At 33.9% G+C, this 24,560-nt stretch overlaps 1 protein-coding gene across 5 annotated transcripts in view; it reads left to right on the forward strand.

Annotated features, from left to right (window-relative positions):
• Positions 1–24,560, forward strand: part of LOC105150465 (glutamate receptor ionotropic, kainate 2) — a 145,136-nt gene that overhangs the window by 108,870 nt on the left and 11,706 nt on the right. For 3 of the 5 annotated variants that reach the window (XM_087413537.1, XM_011063581.2, XM_087413536.1), the window contains 5 exons: positions 9,846–9,947; positions 10,041–10,142; positions 10,562–10,765; positions 16,400–16,603; positions 23,162–23,266. In XM_087413537.1, the coding sequence (XP_087269663.1) occupies positions 9,846–9,947; positions 10,041–10,142; positions 10,562–10,765; positions 16,400–16,603; positions 23,162–23,266 (717 nt within the window). The remainder of the gene's footprint in view (positions 1–9,845; positions 9,948–10,040; positions 10,143–10,561; positions 10,766–16,399; positions 16,604–23,161; positions 23,267–24,560) is intronic. The other 2 variants (XM_011063582.2, XM_011063583.2) reach the window with 2 other exon arrangements.

The raw sequence follows: 24,560 nt of genomic DNA on the forward strand, positions 1-24,560 counted from the left end.
ATTAAATATCGTTTTTAACAATGATATACAATTATACATGATATTCTTTTGCGAGAACAAATTCAAAGAAATGAACATTTACTCATTACTTAAAAAAATTAAATTAAATTGAAGTTAAAATGAATTACTTGTATATTAAAATGAAAACAAATTTACATATCTGCGATGGAAATTTTATACATTTTCTTATTAAAATCACAGTTCTCCGATTATGACACATATTTCTTAATTTTTTAACTACTTAACTAATGTTAATGACAGACCATTTTAATTTTGTCACAACATACTTTAAAAATTACAATTAATAACTGCAAGTTCACGTTTTCCAAGTAAGCAACGTTATTGATTGCAAGGTGCGTGAATGAGAATTCGAAAGTCGATCTCAAAAAAATATTTCTAGTTCGTACAAACGTTTCCACGAATAATATTATCAAGGATTTGTTCCTTCGAATGTGGACGGTCGTACCTTGGCAGCGAGAAATGTCCCAGGGCGAAGCTCAGAATTGCCGCGCAGTATAACCGAGTTAGTTTCTGCTCTCTAATAGGGCATTTCAGCATTCTGCTAAATCCTTGCCGGAACGGCATTATGCTTCCAACCGAGTGGCTTAATTGAACCGAACGAGAAATAATTGCTGTAGCAAAGCTCGCGCGCGAGATATGGTGTCGCGCGAATGGGAAATGCTTCCGACCGAGTCGTTTCCATTAGCAATAATCTTCCAAATCCTGCGAAGATATGGACATTAAATTATCGGGAACGAAAGGAGGACGCATCTGAAGGATTCTGAAACTACTTCGAATAGTTAAATTTAAAAAATTTCTGATAGATACGGATAATATCATAATATGATATGAAATTATATGAATATTAGTATTGTCTAATTATCCAACATGATTAAAGCAACTATTTAACAATGATGATTTCGCGATGTATCATCTACAAGCCACTACAGTATCGACATCCCGCCAATCAACGTCCTGTCTAGACGTTAATTATACTGCCAATGGAATTGACACTACGGTAATTTCTCACTGGAGATCACGTTCGCGAGACTGACATTCGCCAATAACAGTTTCTCCGCGCAAACACCGTCATTCAAGAAATTAGGGATGTAATTAGGATATTTACTTTGGGAGCGAGCAAGCGAGCACGAAGAATTATATAATAGTAAAGTGCACAACAGCAAACGAGCTTCCTCGTTTTTTATCACAACCGGAAACACAACGAGACATCGCCGTGGAGGAGGAGTCGCTGTGGGAAGCGCTTGATTAATCACAGAAGCACGAGAAGACTGAAAGCACGAAGACAAGATTACACCGTGGCGAAGACCCGCTGACTTTTCCCCTAATTAAACGTTCGCAGATAAGCCGCGCTCCTGCAGTTTATACGCTTAACACCAACGCGAGACCGTCGTCCATTGCACGAAGAGAAGCAAAAACGTGTTCTGGCAGATGTATTCAGGAAGAACAGGAAGGACGTTGTTAAATAATTTATTGTATGATTTAAAGGCTCGTTCTACCGAATACAGCCATTAACTTTTCGATTATACTCCCTGAATTATAGGCTGAAGGCAAATCGGTGCCTAATATCGCGTGACTAACGTCTAAACTATAATGATATACCACGTACGCGTCTATATAGTTGCCTTACAACCTGTTGAATACGGAATTGCTTGCGTCAAAATTTATGACATGGTAGAACTGCGTGATAAATTACCTAACCCACTTTGGAGACTCTGAAGTAGTCAATGCTTCAAGTTCACCTTTTGGTTAATGAAATGCGTTGACCTTAATTAAATTACGAATACTATGAATGAAAATTATACGTAAATCTCTGTAATATCGCAATGTGATATCAATTTCAGCCGCGTATCATCTCCGTTTTTGCGCCGGCGAGAAATACCGGCGACATACGTAGCGCACCGCAAACTTACTTCTACCTCTAAAAAAAGCGTGATTAAGGATGCTGCGGTAATTAGGTGTTCACGTTCAGGCGGTTTACCGTTTAATTCAGCCGTGGTCTTTCATACGACCGTAATGTTTTTTAAAGGTCGTTTACGGCCTTCCTGCATCCCGACGGCCATTCCCGTCAGGAACATTGAAAGTTGTCCTCCGTTGTTTCACGACTTGGTCCAAGTTCGTAGCTTTAACTGGGGCAGAGACGGGTCCATTAATTTACGGCCGTACTTTGTTATCCCTAGTTCCATTTTCAATTCCGTAAGAACCGCCGTGCGCTCGCTAGAATAAGCTGACACCGAACGACATTTTAATTAATCCATCCTTATTCGCAGGAAAAAAACGTAAAATTTGTGAATGAAGATCTTATATTAGTAAAAGCAGTGCAGATTTAATTTAAAAAATTCTAATACTTGTTACTAATAAAATTACATATTTGTGTATTGAACAAAAGACACCATGTGTACATAAAATAGTTATTGGACAGGGATTGAAAATTGAAAATATAGAGAAACCCATAACGGAACTAAAGCCTACGCGTCAATATTTCACTGTTTGCAAAATCGATATATGCAACAGAATTTATTTACTGTATTGGAGCTTTTTCTCTTAGATTGATATTCATGTGTGCGACTAAATATTGATACCGTTAAAAATGACTCTATTTTGATTGTTTGTATGGTTTCTATTTTCCCAACGTCAATATGTGAAAATATATTTCAAATATTCTGTTATTACTGTGATAGAAAGAGCTATTAGATTTTTAATTCTGTTTGTAAATATTGTAGAAAAAGTTTTGGCTTTTTGATTATGTAACAAAAAATTCACCTTTAGAGATGAAACAATTAACTTTCCATTTTTATTCGTTTTTTATAAGCGTTCAATTTTATACAGCCAAGTTCGATTGATTCCTACCTTGTCTGCGAGACAATTCTATCGTGTCTGCTATCCCATCGATCTTATTTAATTTTCAAATGGATCTGCCGGGAATCTTAAATCGCTCAAGGAGATTGAAAGTAATCCTTACAAGATCAACGAGCGTTTGCAACTCTCTTGAGCCGCTTCACTCTAGGGTTATTTGAATGATTCGAATTCGTGAAATCAAGTATTTCAAAGTGTCGAGAGAGATTCTCATCGCAGCAATTATTTTCCAATGTAACGTATTATTTGGTATCACAAACCATTGCTTTTTAAAGTAACATAAATCTTTGTTATCGAAATTTTGGCTTTATTCGATTGCACTCAATATAACGGTACTGAGAATTATTCAATAAATTACGAATTTTCCGGAGTGTGCAATGCATAATCGTATATCCGGGACATTATGGCTATATCGAAATTCGAGCATTGAATATACGAAAATCATACGCCATGTACATATCGAATAATTTGTTCCAAATGTTCCGTCACACGGAATTTAATCGTTGAACATTTTAAAAAACATATTGAAAACGAGAAGTCGTAATTGGCTCAGTTTCCAATAATGTTTATTAACTGGATAACAGTCAAATTGAATTTTATATATAATTATAAATATGTGTGTGTGTATATATATATATATATATATATATATATATATATATATAGTAAAATACTGAAATATTATTAAATTATATGTGTATTACATTTAATAATTATTAAATATATTAAATATACAATTTAATAGTTTTATATGATGCGAAATAAATTATTAAAGAAAATAGTTGTATCCCTCTGTCAAAGTAATATAATTAACACCTTAATTAAAACTCGTAATTCTGAATATCTTTTTAAAATAAATAATAATAATAAATAGTAGTAATAATAATAGATAATAATAATATAATATATTATAGATAACATGAAACGTATAGAACAAATTACTTTCAGTTCTGTACATTTCTTGAAATTTTCCTGATTTTGCAAGATCGCATGCATCTTACAATTAGCGAAGCTTTTCATCTGGAACTTTTCGCAACTGCAAATATGCACTTCATCTGTAAAACGAAGTTTGGCAAAAGAGAGAGAAAAAAGAACGAGAGAGAGAGAGAGAGAGAGAGAGAGAGAGAGAGAGAGAGAGAGAGAGAGAGAGAGAGAGAGAGAGAGAGAGAGAGAGAGAGAGAGTTACCTTGGTATGTACATCATTGAAGTATAAGTGTCTAAATTTAGCAATACGATGATTTTTCTCGCCCAGATCTTTGCCTTTAGGTCCGGAGAATTTTCAACTTTTCTTACTAGATGAATACTTGCTTACTTGCTACTTTCTGTATATCTTCGTGCAATTTTCATCTCTTTTTTCGAGATAAATATTCCTTTTCATTTCACGTACAAACAAGACAAATAAATAACGTCATACATTAAATTTTTATTAATTAAAAATGTTCTACCTTGTATTATCACGTGATATTTCGTACTTCGACCTTCAAATAGAAGAAAAAAAATCTCCTCGCGCGAAAGAAAAATAAACGATTCTCTGCAGGGTCATGACTTTTTACGGATCCAACGAGAAAGCTCAACCTGTCGTCGTGACATCGAGGAAAAGTGTTAAATTACACACACACACACACATAAATATATATATATATATATATGCGCGCGCGCGTGTGTGTATGTGTATGTGTGTGCATATACACATATATATATCGCTTTCTCTCTTATTCATATATATATATATATATATATATATATAGAGAGAGAGAGAGAGAGAGAGAGAGAGAGAGAGAGAGAGAGAATGTTTACTAACTGCCGGTCCAGCCAAGTTCGCTCTTTTCTATACTGTTATTTCTTTTTCTTGCTACTTCTTATTCTTGTCGCGATTTACGAGAGTAAGCTTTCTCTCTAAACTTTATTTTTGGGTACGGGAGAATTTAATCCATTTTCATTGCAAAAGTAAATGCATTAATCAAGCAAAGTTAAGTACAGTATTGACAATTAGAGTTGCACATATAGATGAATATGTAAAGCAATGGTTACATATTGCGTAACCTATGGTTACTGATTACTTCGAAAATGTACCGCACAACATTCCGCTTGTACGACAATAACTTCATTGTAGTAACAAAGTTCAGGCGCGAATAATTTACTAATGGGATTGTTTCGACCATTCGTGCGAATCTACAACTATTGTTCAATGAATCGCATTATAAAGGAATCGGTATATCGGGACATACAATAATTAATTACACTTACGAGCTTGTTCGTTTAATTAAATGTCAATTATGCGGTTTGCACGTATCTTAAAAGGAAACAAACATCTTGGTATAATTTATTATTATCGTCCGAATAGAATTTCTAAGATACACTAAAATTCCTTTTCCTGACGTTCTGATTTCACTGAATATAGCGTTTCCGTTTTTGCTGCTTGATATGAGATCTGTTTGCCGGTCGTGCCATCACGTGTTCTATATATGAGACTAAAATGTGCTACGAGATTCGTGCCGGTGCGACGCGTTTCGCTTTTAAGACGACTTCTCATATTCCGCTCGCGTGGCCAAGATATATGCGGCACGATGCAAGACTCGCGAAGAGCGCACAATGATAAAAGTCTTCGTCGTTGCACCACGTCCATGAAAGGAGATTTTCTCGCGGACAAAAGGAGTGTCTCCCGTAATGACAATTTATAATTATCCCGATGCTCCGACGAGCAATCGTCGGCGCAGTTGCTCCGCGACACTTCCTCGCCGCGGAAGGAAAGCACTTTCGGATTTGAGTCACGCTCGACAATCCGTGATAACTTCCGCTTTGGCTTTAATTAGACTTGCCGCAGGAATGACTGCCGGATAGCGGCTACAGGAGATACCGCGCTAAATTTACCGATCGTTCATTCCGGCTGTCCTCGCGGCCTACCTGAATTTTGATCGGCGTAACAAAGGGAATTAAAGCTGTTGGGCGAGGATTTTATGACACGCTACTTTATTAAAATAATGAGACGTTATGTGAATAGATGAAAGCCTAACCGTCTTCAAAAAATCACATTTGTCATTTAATATTTAATAAACATCCATCAGTAGACGACAAATTAAATTGGTAAAATAAATTAAACCATCATATAACTTTAAAATATATGTAACTTCCAAATCGACTTTATATTTATTTTTATTAGGCAATATGTATGATCGTACGAATTTTATATTTTCTTTATTTTTAAATCATCTAAGATTTCAGATTTTCTCCCAACAAGGTGCAATTTATTTTATTAGCAAAAAGAATTAAAATCTTAAGTCAATTAAAGAAAGAACAGCTTTGTAATACTATCTACAAGTGCATATACAAATTCAAATTTAACAATTTCAAATTTAGCAACAGTCAAATCTTTCTATTTGTCCGAAACAATTATTCTCGATAAAATATGAAAATTTACCGTATATGTATATAGAGAAATATGATGACAGTATTTATTAAATCTGTTTTATTAATTTATTATGAAGCATGTTTAAATGCGCGTGAAGCGGTATTTAGTAGTCGCGGTTTGCGAACTGTCATAACATTTTACATTTACATTCATTTATGCAATAGCATAATTTACATGTTATGAATATTTTATGAGGGCACTGGTGTAATATATTTAAAACATGCGATGTTGCTAATTTAGTACAATGTCGCTTTTCATACGTTAATTTCACACTTTATGGTTCCGCGCTGACGAAAAATCTGGTGGACAGTCAACTCGGCTGCATTCGTGGAAAATATAAAACTAATGCAAAAGAATGTGGCCAAGATAAATGTGGTGCGATGTATATACAGTTTAGTATGTTGGAGTATTAATTATGCCTCACGTAACTTTTAAGTTAACCTAGGGCACATTTTAGAAGAACATTATTTTGGTTTTGTTTTAAAAGGAAGACGAATATTATGCTATAATTATTTCTTGCCTTCTTGTTAAAAAAAAACATGGGAGCATTGTGTGGCAATAGAAATGAGAAATTTCTCTTGATGAAAGTTTCTGCTTAATGAAGTAATCAAACTTTAGGTTTAAGTTTGCTCTGCTCTATTTCATTTTCCGTTTTTCTACTCATTCTATTCTTGCATTACCTAGCAGAAATGAAACGTTATCAAAAAATTCTCCGCTCTTTTACTTCCGTATTATCATTTTTACAAATATTATTTATTCAAGCATCCCATATTTTTTATCAATAGTGTTACGAAGAATTCAGTGTTATAAAGATTAAATGTATTTTTGTTTTATTTTGCTGCGATTTTACTCGTAAGTCGGAAAAGGTGAATCGACAATTTTTACAGCCGCGAGAATAAGCTGAAATACATTTCTTTTATCCGGCATTATTTGTTTTTTGAATTTTATTGCCAGTTGCATCCTACTGTGCATAGTATATAATCCTAAGAACATCAATAAAATCTCTGTACAGTTTTTAATATTTGAAAATCTAATACAAACTGTATTAATGATGAAAAATTGGATCATAAAGAAAGTAATATTTGCAACATTATTAAGCCGTGTGCGTATATTTCTTTACGTAGCCATTTTCCAATTTTTTTCTTTTTACAGTCCGAGTACTCTTGTATTTTAATTTTTTGCGGTTCATAACAAACGTATAGGTTATATCGAACGTATAAAAAAATAAAAATATAAAAGGATGTTCCATCATTTAAGTGCATTGCTATAAAAAAATTGTGCTTCCTCGGTTTTGTAACAAAAATGTTATTCCACAGAAAGGTATGACAATAAAGATTTTTAAAATATTGTACTATATGATAAATATTCGATTTTTGAAGTGCAGGTCTTTATTGGCTGTCGGAAAACATTTATATACACAGTCTAAACCATCGTTAAATATATGAAATATTATAAAAATCGACCAACTTTTTAGATTAATTCATCAGCAAACAATAATGTTCCTTATTTTGCGAAAATTATACTTTATTTTTAACGATAATTATTACATACATAGAAATAATTTTGCTGAAGAATCTAAAAACTTAAACACAAAATAATTATGTAGGACGCTCAAGCTGTTTGCTAAGATATCAAAACTTTTAATAACATTAACTTATCATACTTGAACATCGTACATTGTCAAATTATGTATGTTATGTATATGTATGATATTCACGCTAATGTTGGCGAACGTTGATCATATCGTCTGAAGACGCCTATCTCTTTTAGAAGTTCATGATTGCATTCCATGATTTCCACTAAAACTATACGTTTCCATCTATTCCTTATCCTTTTTCCTCGCCAATATCCTGTCACTTTCTTAATATCGCCTAATGGCCTCACAGATTTCGTAGCATTTTATCGGAAGTCGGCGAATATGACCTACCGCTCATGTCTGAATAGCCTACGAGTAGCGTAAAATCTTCAAGAAGGAGCTTTAACAACTTTACGAGATTCGCGCTCACGTAAACGATAACGACTTTCTAAGTGCGAAAATTTTTAAGGCAACTAGGAAAATTTCTGAGCCCGTAATACGGCTGCTAGCCGTTAGCCAAACTATTGTATGACGAGTTTTGTCTTTGCGCTGATGTGCGCCGAAATTGAGAGATTTATACCGGCGATGCGCATCCATTGCATCGCATTTTAATGCAGTTCACAGTTTATATGGAGCTTGTAGAAAATCTTCTCGTCTCGGTTAACTTACTATTATCTCTTCGATGTTACATTAAAACAATGTACTTGGATACTCAACTAACTTGATTGTTTATAACTTTCTTAAAAATAAAAATATAGTAAAGAAGTTCTTTTTTCAATCGAAACGCTAAACATTAAAATATCAAGAAAATGTATCTATATATTGTTATTAAAAAATCAAAATTTCCAATAAAGCTGAGAACTGACACAGAAACATTAATATATTATTCGAAATTAAATATAAACGTTTCGGTTTAGATTTTTTTTTTAGCATAATACTGAGATACAAGTTAGCCACTACATCCTCAAATAGTAATTTCACTTTACAATAAACTATATATAAAATTAATTGAAAACTTACATTGATTGAAACAATTGTAGTCAAATAAAATATTATAATAAAAAACTTATATTGGTAATGTAGTAGCGATGAGATGACAAAGCAGAGCGCAAATAAAAATAGTGTGTATAATACAAGATGTGTGAGCTTATGGAAGGTCATCGAAGGATAAACGTGTTTATACACTAAAATAATAAATAAATAAAATAAATAAAACATAGAAGTATCAAGATTTTATAAAAAGTATTTAACGGATTTAAAAGGTTCATATTATTTTGTACATTTAATTTTTTTGTAAATTTATTAATGAAAAGTTATAAGCCATCCTCAGCTTTCTCTTCCTCCTTTCCTGTCTGTATCACATATGTGTATAGAAAATAAATCCTTAAAAGAAGTAGCTCAGTATCAGATTGCTTCCTGTCTTGATGAAGTGAACTGTAATATTCACGAAACTTTTCATTTGACGATGTATCAACACACGGAAAAAATCCGTAAGTTTCTTTGCGCAGTTTCCTTAAAAATTAAGCAATGGAAAAAGCATTGAAAAGCATTGAAAAAAAAGCCAAAAATATCATAATGTGTTCATAGTGGCGCTGAAGAGTTATAATAATACAACGCAGTCAAAGGTCTTATCTCAAGCACTTTATGGTAGTACCGGAATAAAGTAATTCTTCTTTCTAACCTTTCTTGCTTTTAAAATCTTTATATTGCTGCATTTAAACTTTAGATTATCTAGTTGAATCGAATTTCATTTATCAACTGAAATAAATGGGACTGAATAAATGGGATTGAATAGACAACTGTAATACTGCCACTGGAGCATTTTATGCATCATATACATGCTCTATAAAATGTTTGTTCTTTCAAGTTCAATCTGCTGAACCGTCGCGCTGAATCGAGCGCGGAATAAGGTTGATGAACTCAAGTATGTAACATATGTAAGAGAGCACTCTCACGAACGCGAATCCGCAACGGTTTTTGTTGCAGGTCGAGATGAAAGGAATCTCCGGACCTATTGAATTTAAAGAAGGCCGTAGAATTCAATTTAAATTGGATCTGCTGAAACTGAAACAACATTCACTTGTTAAGGTACGTCATGGCCTTACTCTAAGCAAAATAAGAAGCGTGTTAGAAGAATGCGAATATCAAATGAGTATATAATAAAATTATATACGAAACTAGGTCGGCGAGTGGCGTCCCGGCGCCGGCGTCAACGTTACAGACACTGCGGCCTTTTTCGAGCCTAGCATTGGGAACGTAACTCTGATTGTGATTACTATACTGGTGAGTTTTCATCAAATCTGTATTTTGTTGCGCAATAACTTTGTTCTTTCTTTTATATCTTTATATAAATCTACGCACGGCTTTATTGCAAAATTATACGACATTTGGACGCAGCTAAAAGGAATATATTCAAATATATTCATAATCATTTCTGCTTTTTAAAAAAAAAGGGAAGATATCACGCAAGGCGAGGTAGATTGCCGCATAATGCCATCTGTTTTATTGTTTCAACTCCGATACCGCCGTACCACCCATTTTGGAAGAACGAGTCGAGCGAGAAACGCGCGATAGCCGTTGAAAGTTCCTCGATATGGTCGGCGCCAACATGTCTCGTCATAAATCCGCGTTACGCTGCGGCGGTCTCAAAACGCTTTTCGTTATTCTTGCATGAATCCCGATTCGCTTGTCGACGGACGCAGGAGACGCCGTATGTGATGATGCACCACGAAAAGAACTACACCGGGAACTCGCGATTTTACGGTTTTTGCATGGATCTTCTGGCGGCGGTGGCGAGGGAGGTAGGCTTCTCGTACCGATTGGAGCTGGTGCCGGACAGGAAGTATGGCGCACGAGACCCGGAGACCGGCGAATGGAACGGCATCGTACGAGAGCTTATGCGACATGTATGATTTGGTTTGTTTGTTTCATTTCTCACATCTCCCTTTAATACACGATCCCATCCTGAACACTCGCTCACGTATATCGCTAGAGTTTCTGGAAAAATCTCTTGTTGGACTATTCACTTTGATTATTTACTTTGAATAGTCAAAGCAAGTTTTATCTTGTTACCTAAAATCACATACATATCACAAATTAGAGTAATCTCATATTGATCGTTGTATCGATAACTGCAAATTATTATTACATGGTTCGACAATATGTTTGGGCCAATTAATAGGTTGTATTACTGCGGATGTTCCCTTGTAATTCAATTATACTCTACTAATGTTTTTACGGCTTAATTTGTAATCGCATTAATGGTAGAAATGTAAATGTATTAACGTTGTTTATAAAAGTTTACTTTAGTTTGTATAAATATAAACGTAAGTAATAAGATGATCCTATCCTTCTCTGTTATCCCATATGTTTTAATTCAATATTTTGAATTTAATTATAATTTGATTTGTGCATTTAGTTGCAACAGTTCTGTGCTTGACTAGTTAAATTTATTCTCTTAATAATGATCAATTATTCTGATATTTATCATATTGTAGAATAAAAGTTGTCCTTGTAAAAATAAATCACAACGATTTGTACGTAATTTTGCACGGTTTTAACAACTCGCAAATGTCAATCAGCATAACGATTGCAAACTGTTTAGTGTAAATATCGCAAAATCATGAGATGCACTAACAATGTTAATTACATGTTTCAATTAGTATATTTATACTGAGCCTATATGTATAATCATACATGTAACGACATATAACTTCACATGAAATTTTCATTTGAAAATAATAATTATTTTTTCCAATATTATTTTTCTAATAAATGAAAGATTTTTCGATAATGTGAAAGACGAAAATGATAGCTTACATGAAATGTATCATTTAATATATGTCTATTTTGAAATAATGAAGTAGCATTCCTTGATTATTTATATTTGACAACTCGTATAACTTGAATACAAATTTCTCCTTTAAAGCAAATTTATTTAGATGAAGGAGACGACGCCGTATTGATTTATTGATGCCAAACGATATTAAACATCAAAATGAAATGAAGGATAAGTCAATAAGAGCCAATGCGAAAGTAAATGTACAATAATATTATACAATATATTTAGTCAGTTGTATAGTAAATTACATAAATAAAAACGTTTTAATTTAACACGTGTCGAAATGAAATTAAAATAAACAATGTATTAAAGTGCGAAGTATTAAAGTGCGAAACAACAGTCACAGATTAAATAAAATGGAAATTACATGTCTATGTTAAATTGAAAGTTGTATCAAAAAATAGAACTGTAATCAAAATCCAGCTTTATTTAATCTTTCACAGTGGCTATTGCTTTGTATTTCGATGCTTTATTATTTATTGCAATTTTATTTTAACCTATGTTTTCTGTCGTCTAAATATATTTTATGTACACTGAAAAGAATTCCAAAATTAGAGTCGAAACGTATGCGTTTTTATTTAATTTACTACGAGTAATAATTGATTAAATATATTGTTATTATTGCACACCGATATTCGCATCGGCTTTTATTGGCTTATCTTTCCTTTGTTTTATTTTTATTTAATCTTAACGCTATACATTTAATTTACGACTCGAGTTTACCGATATTAAATGTGATATTTATATATCACATGATAATTTAGAATTATCTATAATTAAAAATTGCAAAAGCTCTCTTTATTTAGATATAAAAATTAACGTATGATCAATGTTTCTTGTATACCGTGATTTTTTTCTTAATTAAAAGTAGGAGATAGAATGTGAAATGTAATTTATTTACGATGAATATCAGTTATGCACGAAAATAAATGGGAACTTCTCGTATGAACTAACAGTATTTTATAAATTCTGTAATATCACGATGAAATTTGGCATTTATTAAAACATACAATATTAAATTTATTAAAGCAATATACAAATTTAATGGAACTGTATGTACGTCATATTATATATAGGAGAGCAGTTTTCTGTTACGTACTTACTAAAGCAACATAAAATCGTGGAAAGATTTATAAATTTCTTACTTACTTCACTATCAATTATTTCTTATAAATTCGAAAATTTTCCTCTCTAACTACATCTGAAATCTTTAATAATTACATATTTCATCGATATTTGCGTGTGTCGCTTTGTATCTGCGGTCGCGTTGAAATTTGCCTCTTCTCTTTAAATCTTTTACGCTCTTACGGCTTTTCGCTTCACGTACTTTTTCGCTCTATTCAAAAGACTCATGCATTATTCAAAGAAGAGTTAAAAGTGGCCTTACAGCCTCCATTAAGTTGGCTTAAATTAATTTTATATCTCATTTCTGTCTTCTAGATTGCGTACGGACTTTAACACTTTCACGAGAATGTGCCATATTAAGTAATTATTCATAAATGCGCTGACCGTTTAATCCGTCTTCTCTTAATCTACTCGTATGATAAGTCAAGATTTTTCCGTGTCATGATATGTTTTTTATGTTAAAATCTATGGTAAATATTTGCTATATAATTCATCTAGCAAGAAATAATTTCACTAAGACTTTTACCTTTAACTACGCAATGCTAATTTTTCATCTTTGTTTTCGTGCGCGTATTCGCGCAGCTTATTTGGATTAAATCTTATGTTTGAATTTTTTTTCAAGCTCTTTCCATGCATATGTATACGTACATATGCATGGTAATTTTTTTACAAACGAATATAAAACCTCAAACAGCATGCATACACACACAATGCATACAAAATGAAACGTACGTCCTCGTCTCTTCCGTTTTTTTTTTCTTTGAGAATCCTCTGTCATAAAAGTAGTAATATTAAATAACGAGGATAAAAATATTAACAGCTTAAAACATTATAAAATGTGTTGTATATAAATGTTGAATCTCAACGGATTAGCACACTCCCTTTTTTCGTTTTTATTTTTTTCTAACGCTGCTTTTCAACGCGGCTTAATTAATGCGTGCCAAATGCATTCTCTATATAGGCTGCAGTATGCAGTTAATCCGGTCGAAATTCTCATATGCGGCTCGTAAATACCAAATCTACTCGACATACCCTCTAATTAAATCTCTCGCGTTTCCGCCGTGCGGCAGTCACTGGCCCCGTTTTCATCTAAAATGGCGGAAAGCTTCATGAAGTGAAGCTACTTTATTGCATTTCAAGAAGCCGATTTGAATTTAAATTTAAATCTAGACCCCGCGCATACTAGATACCTCCAACTCTCCACGTCTGAATATACGACGACCGTGCGATAACGCTCACATCTAGAGAAAAGCATCTTTTTGTCTATATTTTCACTCGTTCGTGGTGAAGATAATATTTGTCCGGTGGAACGAAAGTTCTCCCTCGTTACACGTTCGTCTCTCCCGTACGCTTGCAATTATCGGAATTCTTCGGATAATTTTTCTCGTCCTCGTTTTCCTGCATTGTTCGCCGGCGTTACTTCTAACTCGATCGATTATTCGTATCAACGTTTTATCAGATGATTTAATTCATCATTTCTGCATGCAAGAATCTACACATCTCGAACTTGATAAAAAAATTTTTTGTTTCTCATTTTTTAATGGCGATGCTGCGTGTCGTAGACTTGTTTATCATGTGTGAGAGACAAGAAAAGTTATTCACTGTTAAATTATTGTGTAAAATTAACTGTGATAGAAGTAAAGAAATCTGTTAATCAAAAATTAGATACGTATTACTAAATTTGTCACGATCGGACGATGCGTTTAATATGATTAGAAAATTATAAAAATGACACATTATCTTGAACGTTATTTTCTAGTAAAATAACGATCTAAGACGGCATTGCTCACGAGATTTATTTGGCAAGCTATCGTCTAGTTGGTATAACATCACGCATGTTAATTGGTCTTCTTGCACCTGAGTCTCCGAGGCCTACGACGTGTAGTTACGCTTACAGAGCACATCTCGTGGGAGTGTTGAACGTAATAGTCTATCGAAGAGTAATCCATTTAGCTGGTAATCAGCATCGAGAGAACCATCGAACGTCCACGTCGGGACAAGTGCATTCGCCATGCCCGGTATGTCGTCGTAAATACCAATTAAAGCTGTCCACACCGTTACAGATACATGCACGATTCGCTATCACACGAGATATCCCGATAATCTTTGGTTACCATGGCCGTAAACTTTGCGAAATTCTTAAATGTTATTTTAGAGTTCGCGAAAAAATATGGATAATTTTTAGTCGTATGCACTTCGCTGCATCACGTTTGCGATGTAACTTACAGAATATTTATGCACCGAATCTTTAAATCTTTGTGCATATTTTTATACATATATGGGATCAGAAAATTTGGCCACAATGTTTTATGTACTTATCGAATCAAAATGATAACAAATAACTTCAGCTCTCTAGGTAGTAACATTTTTTAAAAAAGATAAAGTATAGAGTGTTAGTTACATCTTATTAAATACCTTAAAGATTTTACACCAAAAAATGTTCATTGACAGTGAACTAAAAGCTACTATTAGCTGCCTGGGAGGATTTATCTGTGAAAAGAGGCGCAGCCTCATAGTTAATGCTTTTCCGAAACATCTTAAAGCTTATATCAAAGCTAAAGGTAGCTATTTTGAATATTAATTATATTTTGTTGGTATTTAATAGGATGTAACTAACTCCATACTCCTTTGTTTTAAATATAGGAGTAACTGTAAATATAGGAGTTACCGTGGCTTGTTGGCACAAGTTGACATTGTGTTCTGTATATTTAAAGCGAAAAAAACAATGGAAAACTTATCGAGTTTATCATAAAGATAACTTATACCATAACATGGTATCAATTTACTTTATTATCAAAAACTGATTACAATGCAGCATGTTTATATTTTATTTACTACAAAGAAAATATATACTGTACAGAATCGTATTTCCTGGCATGAAAATGTAGAAAACGATTTTTTATCATATTATTATATTGATTAATTGTTTAAAGTCTAATGCCGAAATTGTGAAAACTGTGTTACCGAACTCCGATCTCCCCTACTAATTTGATTTACTCACTCATTTAATACTCAAACTTTGTAATCAAACTTTTTTTGTAAGATTGTATATATTCTTACAATATAAAATATTTTTCATTTATTCAATTTACCATTCACGTCACTTAAGTAAATGAGTTTATCAGTCTCATTTGTCAGTCTAATTTTATAACACGATTATAAGAAAATGCGTTCATCTATTATTCATTAATTAAATCTGTAATGCGTATTCCTCACCGAAAGAGCTAAAGCGACGCACCAAAATTTCCCTAATCCTCTCGAATCGAGACTGAAGTTGTGAAACTTGATTTCTACTGACCCTTACCCAGAAGATTTACATCCAGTCCATATAAAATTCCCATGACGCAAACACGCGAACGCTTTATCGTTTCGCGGAGTATTGTTGTTGACCATATCGATAGTTCTGGCACGGATAGTAGCATCTTGTGAAAAAGATGCAGAATAACAAAATGGGCGGGAGAACTGGCGACTAACGTAAAGATAAGAAAGATAGAGAGAAAAGAATCGCGGGTGAAATCCTACAACAAAGGGAGACGAAGCGAAAAACGGTAGCTCCTTTTTATGATCCTCGTAGGAGCAGCCGTATGTAATGCTGAAGAGCGAGGGGAATTTCAGCGGAAACATGCGTTACGAAGGCTTCTGCATCGACTTGCTGAAGAAGATAGCGCACATGGTGGACTTCACCTACAGGATTGAACTCGTACCGGATGGCAAGTATGGCGTTTACGATTACGAGACCGGCGAGTGGAACGGGATAGTTCGCCAGCTGATGGATAAGGTGAGTGTGTGCGATACGCGTCCGTGTGCATTGCTGCAGGTCCACTCGAATTATCTCAGAGACGTACACAGCCTATTGAAACCAGAGAAAATTGAATCGTCCGCTTATATAAACTATGGCGATTGTTAGAAATAATTTTCGATTTTTCTTCTTTGAAATAATTAAAATGCTCCATGTATTTTGTATGTAAATCTCTTCCGAGTACCTTATTTATTGTTAACAAACATTCATGAAAAATTCTTGTAGTTAAGGGAACTTTCAGAAGGAGAGGATACTGGCGCATATGTTATACGACGGTATAATTTATATGTTACGGAAGCGTATATTGTGCGGTCTACTATATACTGGAGGTTGTTGATTCTCAGAGTCGTGAGACAGTTTGATAGTCAGTGATAGACGTAACAAAGGGTAGTTAAGCGAATTTCAACAGAGATAGGGACCAAGTATCGGCGTTTAAGAGGAAATGTGATTCTGGAGCGATATGGGTAATGTCGCTCGTACAAGCATTAACCTGCCAATCCCAAGAAATCCTATAGAAACATACTACATAAAACGAGGATATTGAGTTTTGGCTGTTTTTTAACAAAAATAAAAGTTCCGAAATATACAAATTATACATAATATTAAAATCTTAAGTACTTAACAATTTTTTATCAATAAATAATGATAGATTTATTGTCTTTGATACAATATATCACAACTTTTCTCATCTTCCCGATGTTTTCCTAAGATAAACGATACTTCATTGTACTTAAGTAAGTTAAATCTAATTAATATGTGTAATATCGTCAAATTTTCTCAGAAAAATGAAAAAACTTTTTAACAAAAATTTCTTGATTAATCAAATAATGTAGCGGAAAAAAAATATTCTCTTAGAAACATAATCAAATGTTTGTTTTTGTCATTTTCGTTTTAAAATCATCTTTTTTGAGTTATGGCTATATTATATGATTATCCCAAAAAATTATTTAAAATAATTTTTTATAAAAATTTAATTATAATTTACAGTAATTGCAACTATTTTTATGATAATAATATAATTAGAGTCTCATTTTCTATTACCAACTATATATATTTGTTGATAAAATTATATATACACTTATCAATTATTAACATAACAGCAGTAATAATTATAGTAATATGTAATTATAATTACGATTATCAAAAATTTTTCTCTCAATGCCGGAAATAGTCAAAACGTAACATCCTCCTTTACCTACAGTTCTCCTTTTATCATATGAATTATCGCGTCGATTACGGTTTAGGTCAAAGGTTCTCCCGTTCGCATCTCCTCATGTATATGAGCGCGCATTAATCATGCAAATTGATGGCCGCACACGCAGGATTACCTACGAACGACAACGGCGTGATATGCCGCGATGATAGAGGAAGCCATGCCATTTTGCTAGCGATAGGCCCGAGCGAATCGCCGCCGTGCACTTCGCTTGCGTTAAACGCATAGGCTTAGACGCTTTGGATGCCGCTCGCTTTTGCAATTCAAATCACGAACAGATGCAAGATGAGAGCTCGTATATATACGGGCGACACCGCGTCTCTACCAGGAAAGCGTGAAACTAGCCCGCGTATTGCCGCATCGTCGCCCGCCGACTATGTCTACATTTCAGAGGAAGGTATTATACATCGCGCGCGCACAGGCGATTGATTAAGTGCCGCATACGCGCGCAATTCTGTTCCGCAATTCTACCGAATTTCAATATTTCGCTGACGATTGTAGCAGATGCAACGGCAACTATGCACAACGCCGTGATAACAATGTCAATTGCACACACAATTCCTCGTGCCGATAGGCACCGTGCAAAGATAGCGCCGTGTAAAAGAGAGCTCGGAGTTACAGGTAATCCTGGTGTTAAATCCACGTGTAGTGTATCATCATGTATACATATATGTATATACACACAGCATTAGATTTCAGTGATCACAATAGTCTAATATATTATTTGCACCAGTAGAGAATTTGCACGTAGAATTTGAGCGTTCTTTTTCGTATATTTGTAGTTGTCCTAAGATTTTTGTAATAAAAGAGTATTCTCCCTTTAAACGAGATACAATTGATAACACTAGTTTACATGATTTTACAAGAACATATGAAGACTGTTTCTGGATAATTTTCGATACTGAGTCCAAATCTGTCATCGAAATATTTCCATCAAGTGCTGTTTTTGAGACATAAGAAAAGACTTTACTTTCAATATAGTGAAGTTTTATTGAAATTAAAACTAATGTAATCTCTTGCCAAATTTGGTGCAATATATATAAATTGATCTTTGTATTTTATAAATATTTTACAATTTCTTTCGAGAGAAAACTAAACTAAGAAAAATCCGTTTGTCCTTTTTCATGGAACACATACATTTTTTTGTCGCGGTATATTTCTTAAAGACGCACTCGTTTTTGGGAAAACTAAAGTAGGATGTAATGAGCCGAGTATTCTAGCAGCGATATCTACATTCCAGAGAACTACTTTCGCCATAAATTCCAAAGTTCTGGATTGGATTCAGTGTCCGGTTGCTGCGGAACACAAGGGCGCACTTTTATCACGAATGAATAATGTATAAACGCTGCGTATACCGTGTATGTGCGTTTACCGGAAATTGAGCGTCTGTATAGAAATAATTAATTCCACACTATATTAATGTAACGCAACGAGGAAAATTCGTGGTTTTATCAAACGGATAACAAGATACGCGGTGCTTGAATCGAAATGTTCGTAAAATGATCGTTTTAATTAAACGAAATAATATTCGTAAGTTAAATTAAGAGAGTGCTGGGCTCAAGGACTAAGGTATCGATTACGCAGACAGAATAATTACGTTCTAATTTCAGGAAAATTACAGTTATGAATGGTTTAATATCTCGGGATTCTGAATACATGAAACATAGCGATCAACGATACGATGCCACATATGGGCTGGAATTCACGGAATTATGGAGAATCGCGATATGAGAGTCCGTGAAATTTCTCATTTTCGTCGGGATTCGCAGACTGCTGAACGTTACACAGCGACCGGCGCTATGTTATCCGGACGGCAGTATTAATTTTGTCAGATGATCATTAATAATACTCACTTCGCTGCAGTCGTCACGAGCGCAATGGCGAAACCGAGGATGGAAAAATGATGATAAAAAAGGGCACGTAATATGCCTAGAAGCGGTATCGTATTTTAACGACTTATGTATAATTAACCAGATTACCCCTATCCTATTCGAGACATTCGATGCAATCAAGAATTTTAATCGATGATTAGAACTATGTTTAATTAACAATGTTTTAATTAATGTACGATATAACATGAACAAACAAGAATTCTTTCACATTAAATTCATAATATCAAATTAGACCTTTAGAAATTTCAGTTATTTAAATAATTTAATTAGGAGAAATGTATAATAAATTTGATTTTTTTTTAATTTATTATTTATTAAGTGAGTAAGCGAATATGTCAATATAGATGTTGTTTTCTTTCAAATTAATCACAGAAATGGATTGGTTTATGTATAAATTAAAAATAACAAAAGTTACAAATAATAAAATATTATTCAATTCAAGGGATTACCATTATTCCTTTAATATAATATCTAACAATATTATGCAATATTTTCTTTTACCCAGATTCTTTTGCGTTTCAGAAAAAGAGAGAGAGAGAAAGAGAGCGAGTGGTATTATTTTGAAAATATAATATAATATAATAAGAAAAACATTTCTCTTAATAAAAATAATATTTTACAACCAAATTTTTGTGTATCATGCTAATTTGTAATTTAACGCAACAAGTTTTGGAGTAGGTATTCGTTGATACGCAAAATATGTAAAATGTTACACGAGACATTAATTTCCCTCGCGTGGATTTTCTTGAAAAGAATGATATATTGATGTTTCATTTTTATCTGAACACAGTTGATAAATGGGATATCGTTTGTCGGCTGCATGGGAAAAGGTAACACGACTCAAAAATGAATGAATGAAATGAAAAACGAAGCTCGCTCGCAATATATCACTGCCGTCATCGAAATTATTAATCGGCAAAAGTGATTTTCAACAGAAGTATTAAATTAAATAAATGAGATAGATATACATACAACATATTGCGGATACATATTAATATCCGACACTCTCATGTCTCTCGGTAATTCTATGTAAATTGATATCGCCCTTTTTCTGGTACATTATCTCTGCTTGCAGCTTTAACCAGCTTCTCACATTCATATTTCTCTTCGACACGTTTGATGCGTTGTACATACACTGCATCGCTCGTACATTCATAAACGATTGACGGCACGATGCATCGCGAGTCCGCAATGGCGCCATGCTGTCATCGCGCGAGAACACGCAACAACAAATTATTGCGACCGTCATCCATGGGTCGCACGAGGCGTAACGTAAATCACGCGCGAATTAGTGACGCCGCCAATCCGAAATATCTTTCACGAGATGAACCGGTATCTCGTTTTATGCGACGTCGATGTCGACCATTTCGGCTGTCCATTGTACGTCAGATGTATCACCATTCCCATTCACGGTTTAACTATCGACAGTCGTAATACACAATAATACGTGTATAAAGTATTGAGTTTTTGCGTGAAAAGATAAAAGTGAAATTGTAATTATACAATATATTTCGTTGGAAATTAATAATGATAGCTTTTCATTCATAATCCAATCACAAAATTATTTACTATTATTAAAATTAAAATAGGATTATATAAATACATCAATTAAGTAGAAACGACATTTATATACGATTAAAGTTAGATGTGTTGGAATAATATATTTATGAGTTTTTAAATAAATTTATTTCGGATGTATGACTGCGCGCCGATTACTTTTTAATTTGGGAAGATTATTATTTTAATTTGATTGTGTTATATACAGATGTATTATATACAAAACATAGATATATTATTCCGACATCTAACTTTGACCGTAATTGGCGCTTCTCTTACTTAATTAATGTATTTACTATAAATACAGAATACAAAAGAAGATTCTGAAAATTATTAAAATACGAGAGAGAGAAAGAGATGGATAAACACATATAAATATCATTATTAATTGAATATTTTAAGATATCTTTTAAGCGCTAAGACGTTATACATGTAGTTACAACATAATAATTACATTTAGAAACAATCAAATAAAATAATAATGAAGATACTGATACAGAAAAAAATGAAAGAAAAATAAAGAGAGAAAAAAGAAAGAGATATGAATTTAGAGAATATTACACTGCTTAAAAGAAATCTGCTAAAATACTTCTTTTTAATCAGAAAAAAGATTCCAAATCTCTCCTTCATTTAGTACCCATCATTCGATTGAAAGATCTACTATGATTGAAATCCAATCTCCTAACTTTCCGGAATAAATATATGAGACGTAAAATAGATATTACGTATCATCTTGCCACATAAATCATTGCGAATATAAAAAAATTGACAAGTGCATGAATCATGTTTCGCCCACGTCGCGCAACAGAATTCTCTCTGTAACGTTTGCGTACAGAACGCTTATAGAAAATTTGTAACATAGCACATAGAGACAGAGCGCGGAGCACGTGCAGGAAGGAAAGACAGGAGATTTCCCTATCGGGCGTATTTCCATCCAGATATCCACGCTTTCTGTGTGCAGCGCAAGCCGGAAATAAATCTCGGCAGACTGCCGCCTCGTGATGCGCCACCGCGCGCACGCCAGCGAGTGCTTTCGCAGACGCTGAAGAAGCAGTTAGATATCGCGGCAAAAGTACGCACATTGAGCTCTTTCCTCGAGGTAGCTTCATTGAATCGAGGACAACGTTTTCCTCGTCGACTACTACCGAGTCAGCTATTCCATTGTCGCGCGTGTCTAAATAATCTCGAGCACCTGTCGAACGCGACCAAGTGGATAATTCGAGAGCAGCTTGGCTTCAAAAGCAGCGCTATCGAACACTGCACCTTGATTCGATAATGGAAATAAATTAGAAGTAACCTGAAAAGCACACATGTCCAAAATCAAGACGTAAGACGTCTTAAATACCTACGTCTTAAATGGGCTTTCTACAATAAGCCGTCAGTAATCACTCGTATCAATCATAACATACTAGTGGTAAATCAGAATAAGGTTCTTCATTTAGTGACACAAATCGATACAGATATTATTCCATCTTTCTTGACATTCACTGGAATAACCAAGGTAGAACGATATCTAATGGAAAGCATCCACATAAGTCATACAAAAATCTTATGAAATTTACTTCTAGAATAAAAATATCATATTAGATCGTTACGTCAAAATATATCAAAAGAGTGATAAGACGAACAATGAATTATTGTAATCTAAGTTTCAAATCGTAAGAAATGGAATTTGATCTCTGATTACTGACTTATTATCATTATGTCACATTAATGACTCACGTCTTGCGATATAATATCTAAAGGACGTTTTAATGACATCTTAAATATGTCTTTTCATTTTAGACATGTATACAAACATCTGTAAATTTTTGTTATTTGTGTCTTCGTTTCTTAATATATATATCCTTTTAATTATCTTTTCTCATTTCGCAGAGGGCTGATCTCGCTGTCGGCTCGATGACAATCAACTATGCGCGCGAGAGGGTGATCGATTTCACAAAGCCGTTCATGAATTTGGGTATCTCGATCCTGTTCAAGGTAAGCAAGAGTCGGTTTCGCCGGATAATAATTTCGATGTGCAAAACCGCGAGAATTTATCACGTTACAAAGTAGCAATTGTATTCAGCTCGTCCAGGGCATTTAAAGCTATCTTGTATAAGCCTCCCCTCTAATCTCCCGGTTCACGCGCGAAATGGCGTTATTCTGATAGCCCATATTTTTATTTCGTTCACGTCGCGCCACATTGTTGCCGTGGCGGTTCCGGCATCCAGCTTTGTTGGTCTTTCTCCTCCCACGTGTATTTTTCCGCGCAGCGCATCTGTTATTCTTATTTGCCGTTTTTTGCCGTCGTATACTCCATCTGTTGTTGTTAGACTATTTTTATTTGGCCAATACGAATGTGCCTACCCAAGAATCAAAGTTATGTCGAAAATTTTGCATCGTCGAATCATATCGATATTTTCATGTTTCATATTTTTCTTTTTTTAATTGCGCATAAAAAAGTTGATAAAAACGCGAACAAGGTAATTTTAACCAAGATGTTTTATCTAAGTTAATGCCATCCGTACGACGGTAATTCGGTCTGGTTTTGCTGGCTGACCATAACTAGTTCTTATCTACTTGCCCGTTCGGATTATTGCTAACGATTACATTTGTATAATGCCTCCACATTTTGCTAAAATAGCCAATTAATAATTGGGTGTAAATACCATTTGCGTATAAGAGATTATTATCAACTATACGTATTATATGTAGTGTAATTGCCTGTAATGGTTAAACTCAACCTAATCGAACATTGCGTTCTAAATGGTCTCTAAATAGAAATCAGATGCATATCATTTACTTTCGTTTATACACAATACATATAAATAATTTTATGATTAACTACAAGATGATGAAAGAATTTTGTCACAACATTTTGTTTTATTGAATCATTAATGTAATACATATTTATAAAAAAAAACAATGTCTGGAGCGTTATGTTTTATTAAATATCAAAAAGACGCTGTAAAAGATTTTTATCGGAAGTTTATTATATAATATGTAATAAATAACTTTTTGCATAATTATAAAGTGACAAAAATCTCGAACAAAAAGGCTTAAAAAAGCGACAGATGAAACAAATGCCGGAAAAAAAATAGTTTCGTGCTATGTCAAATTTAATCTTTATTAATACGACTCTGTTACAAGATCGTGCTATGACTGTAATATCGCACCGCTTGATGATGCATTTGCATGTACCAACATGCACATGTATGTATGTTCTCGCTTATAATACAGTGCAGCATGTGTTGCGAGGTCGCGGAAGGGGGAAGCAGACTAATTAGAACCG

This window comes from Acromyrmex echinatior, chromosome 14 (assembly GCF_024713525.1).
Source record: "Acromyrmex echinatior isolate Ae372 chromosome 14, ASM2471352v2, whole genome shotgun sequence".
In the NCBI taxonomy this organism is placed as follows: Eukaryota; Metazoa; Arthropoda; class Insecta; order Hymenoptera; family Formicidae; genus Acromyrmex; species Acromyrmex echinatior.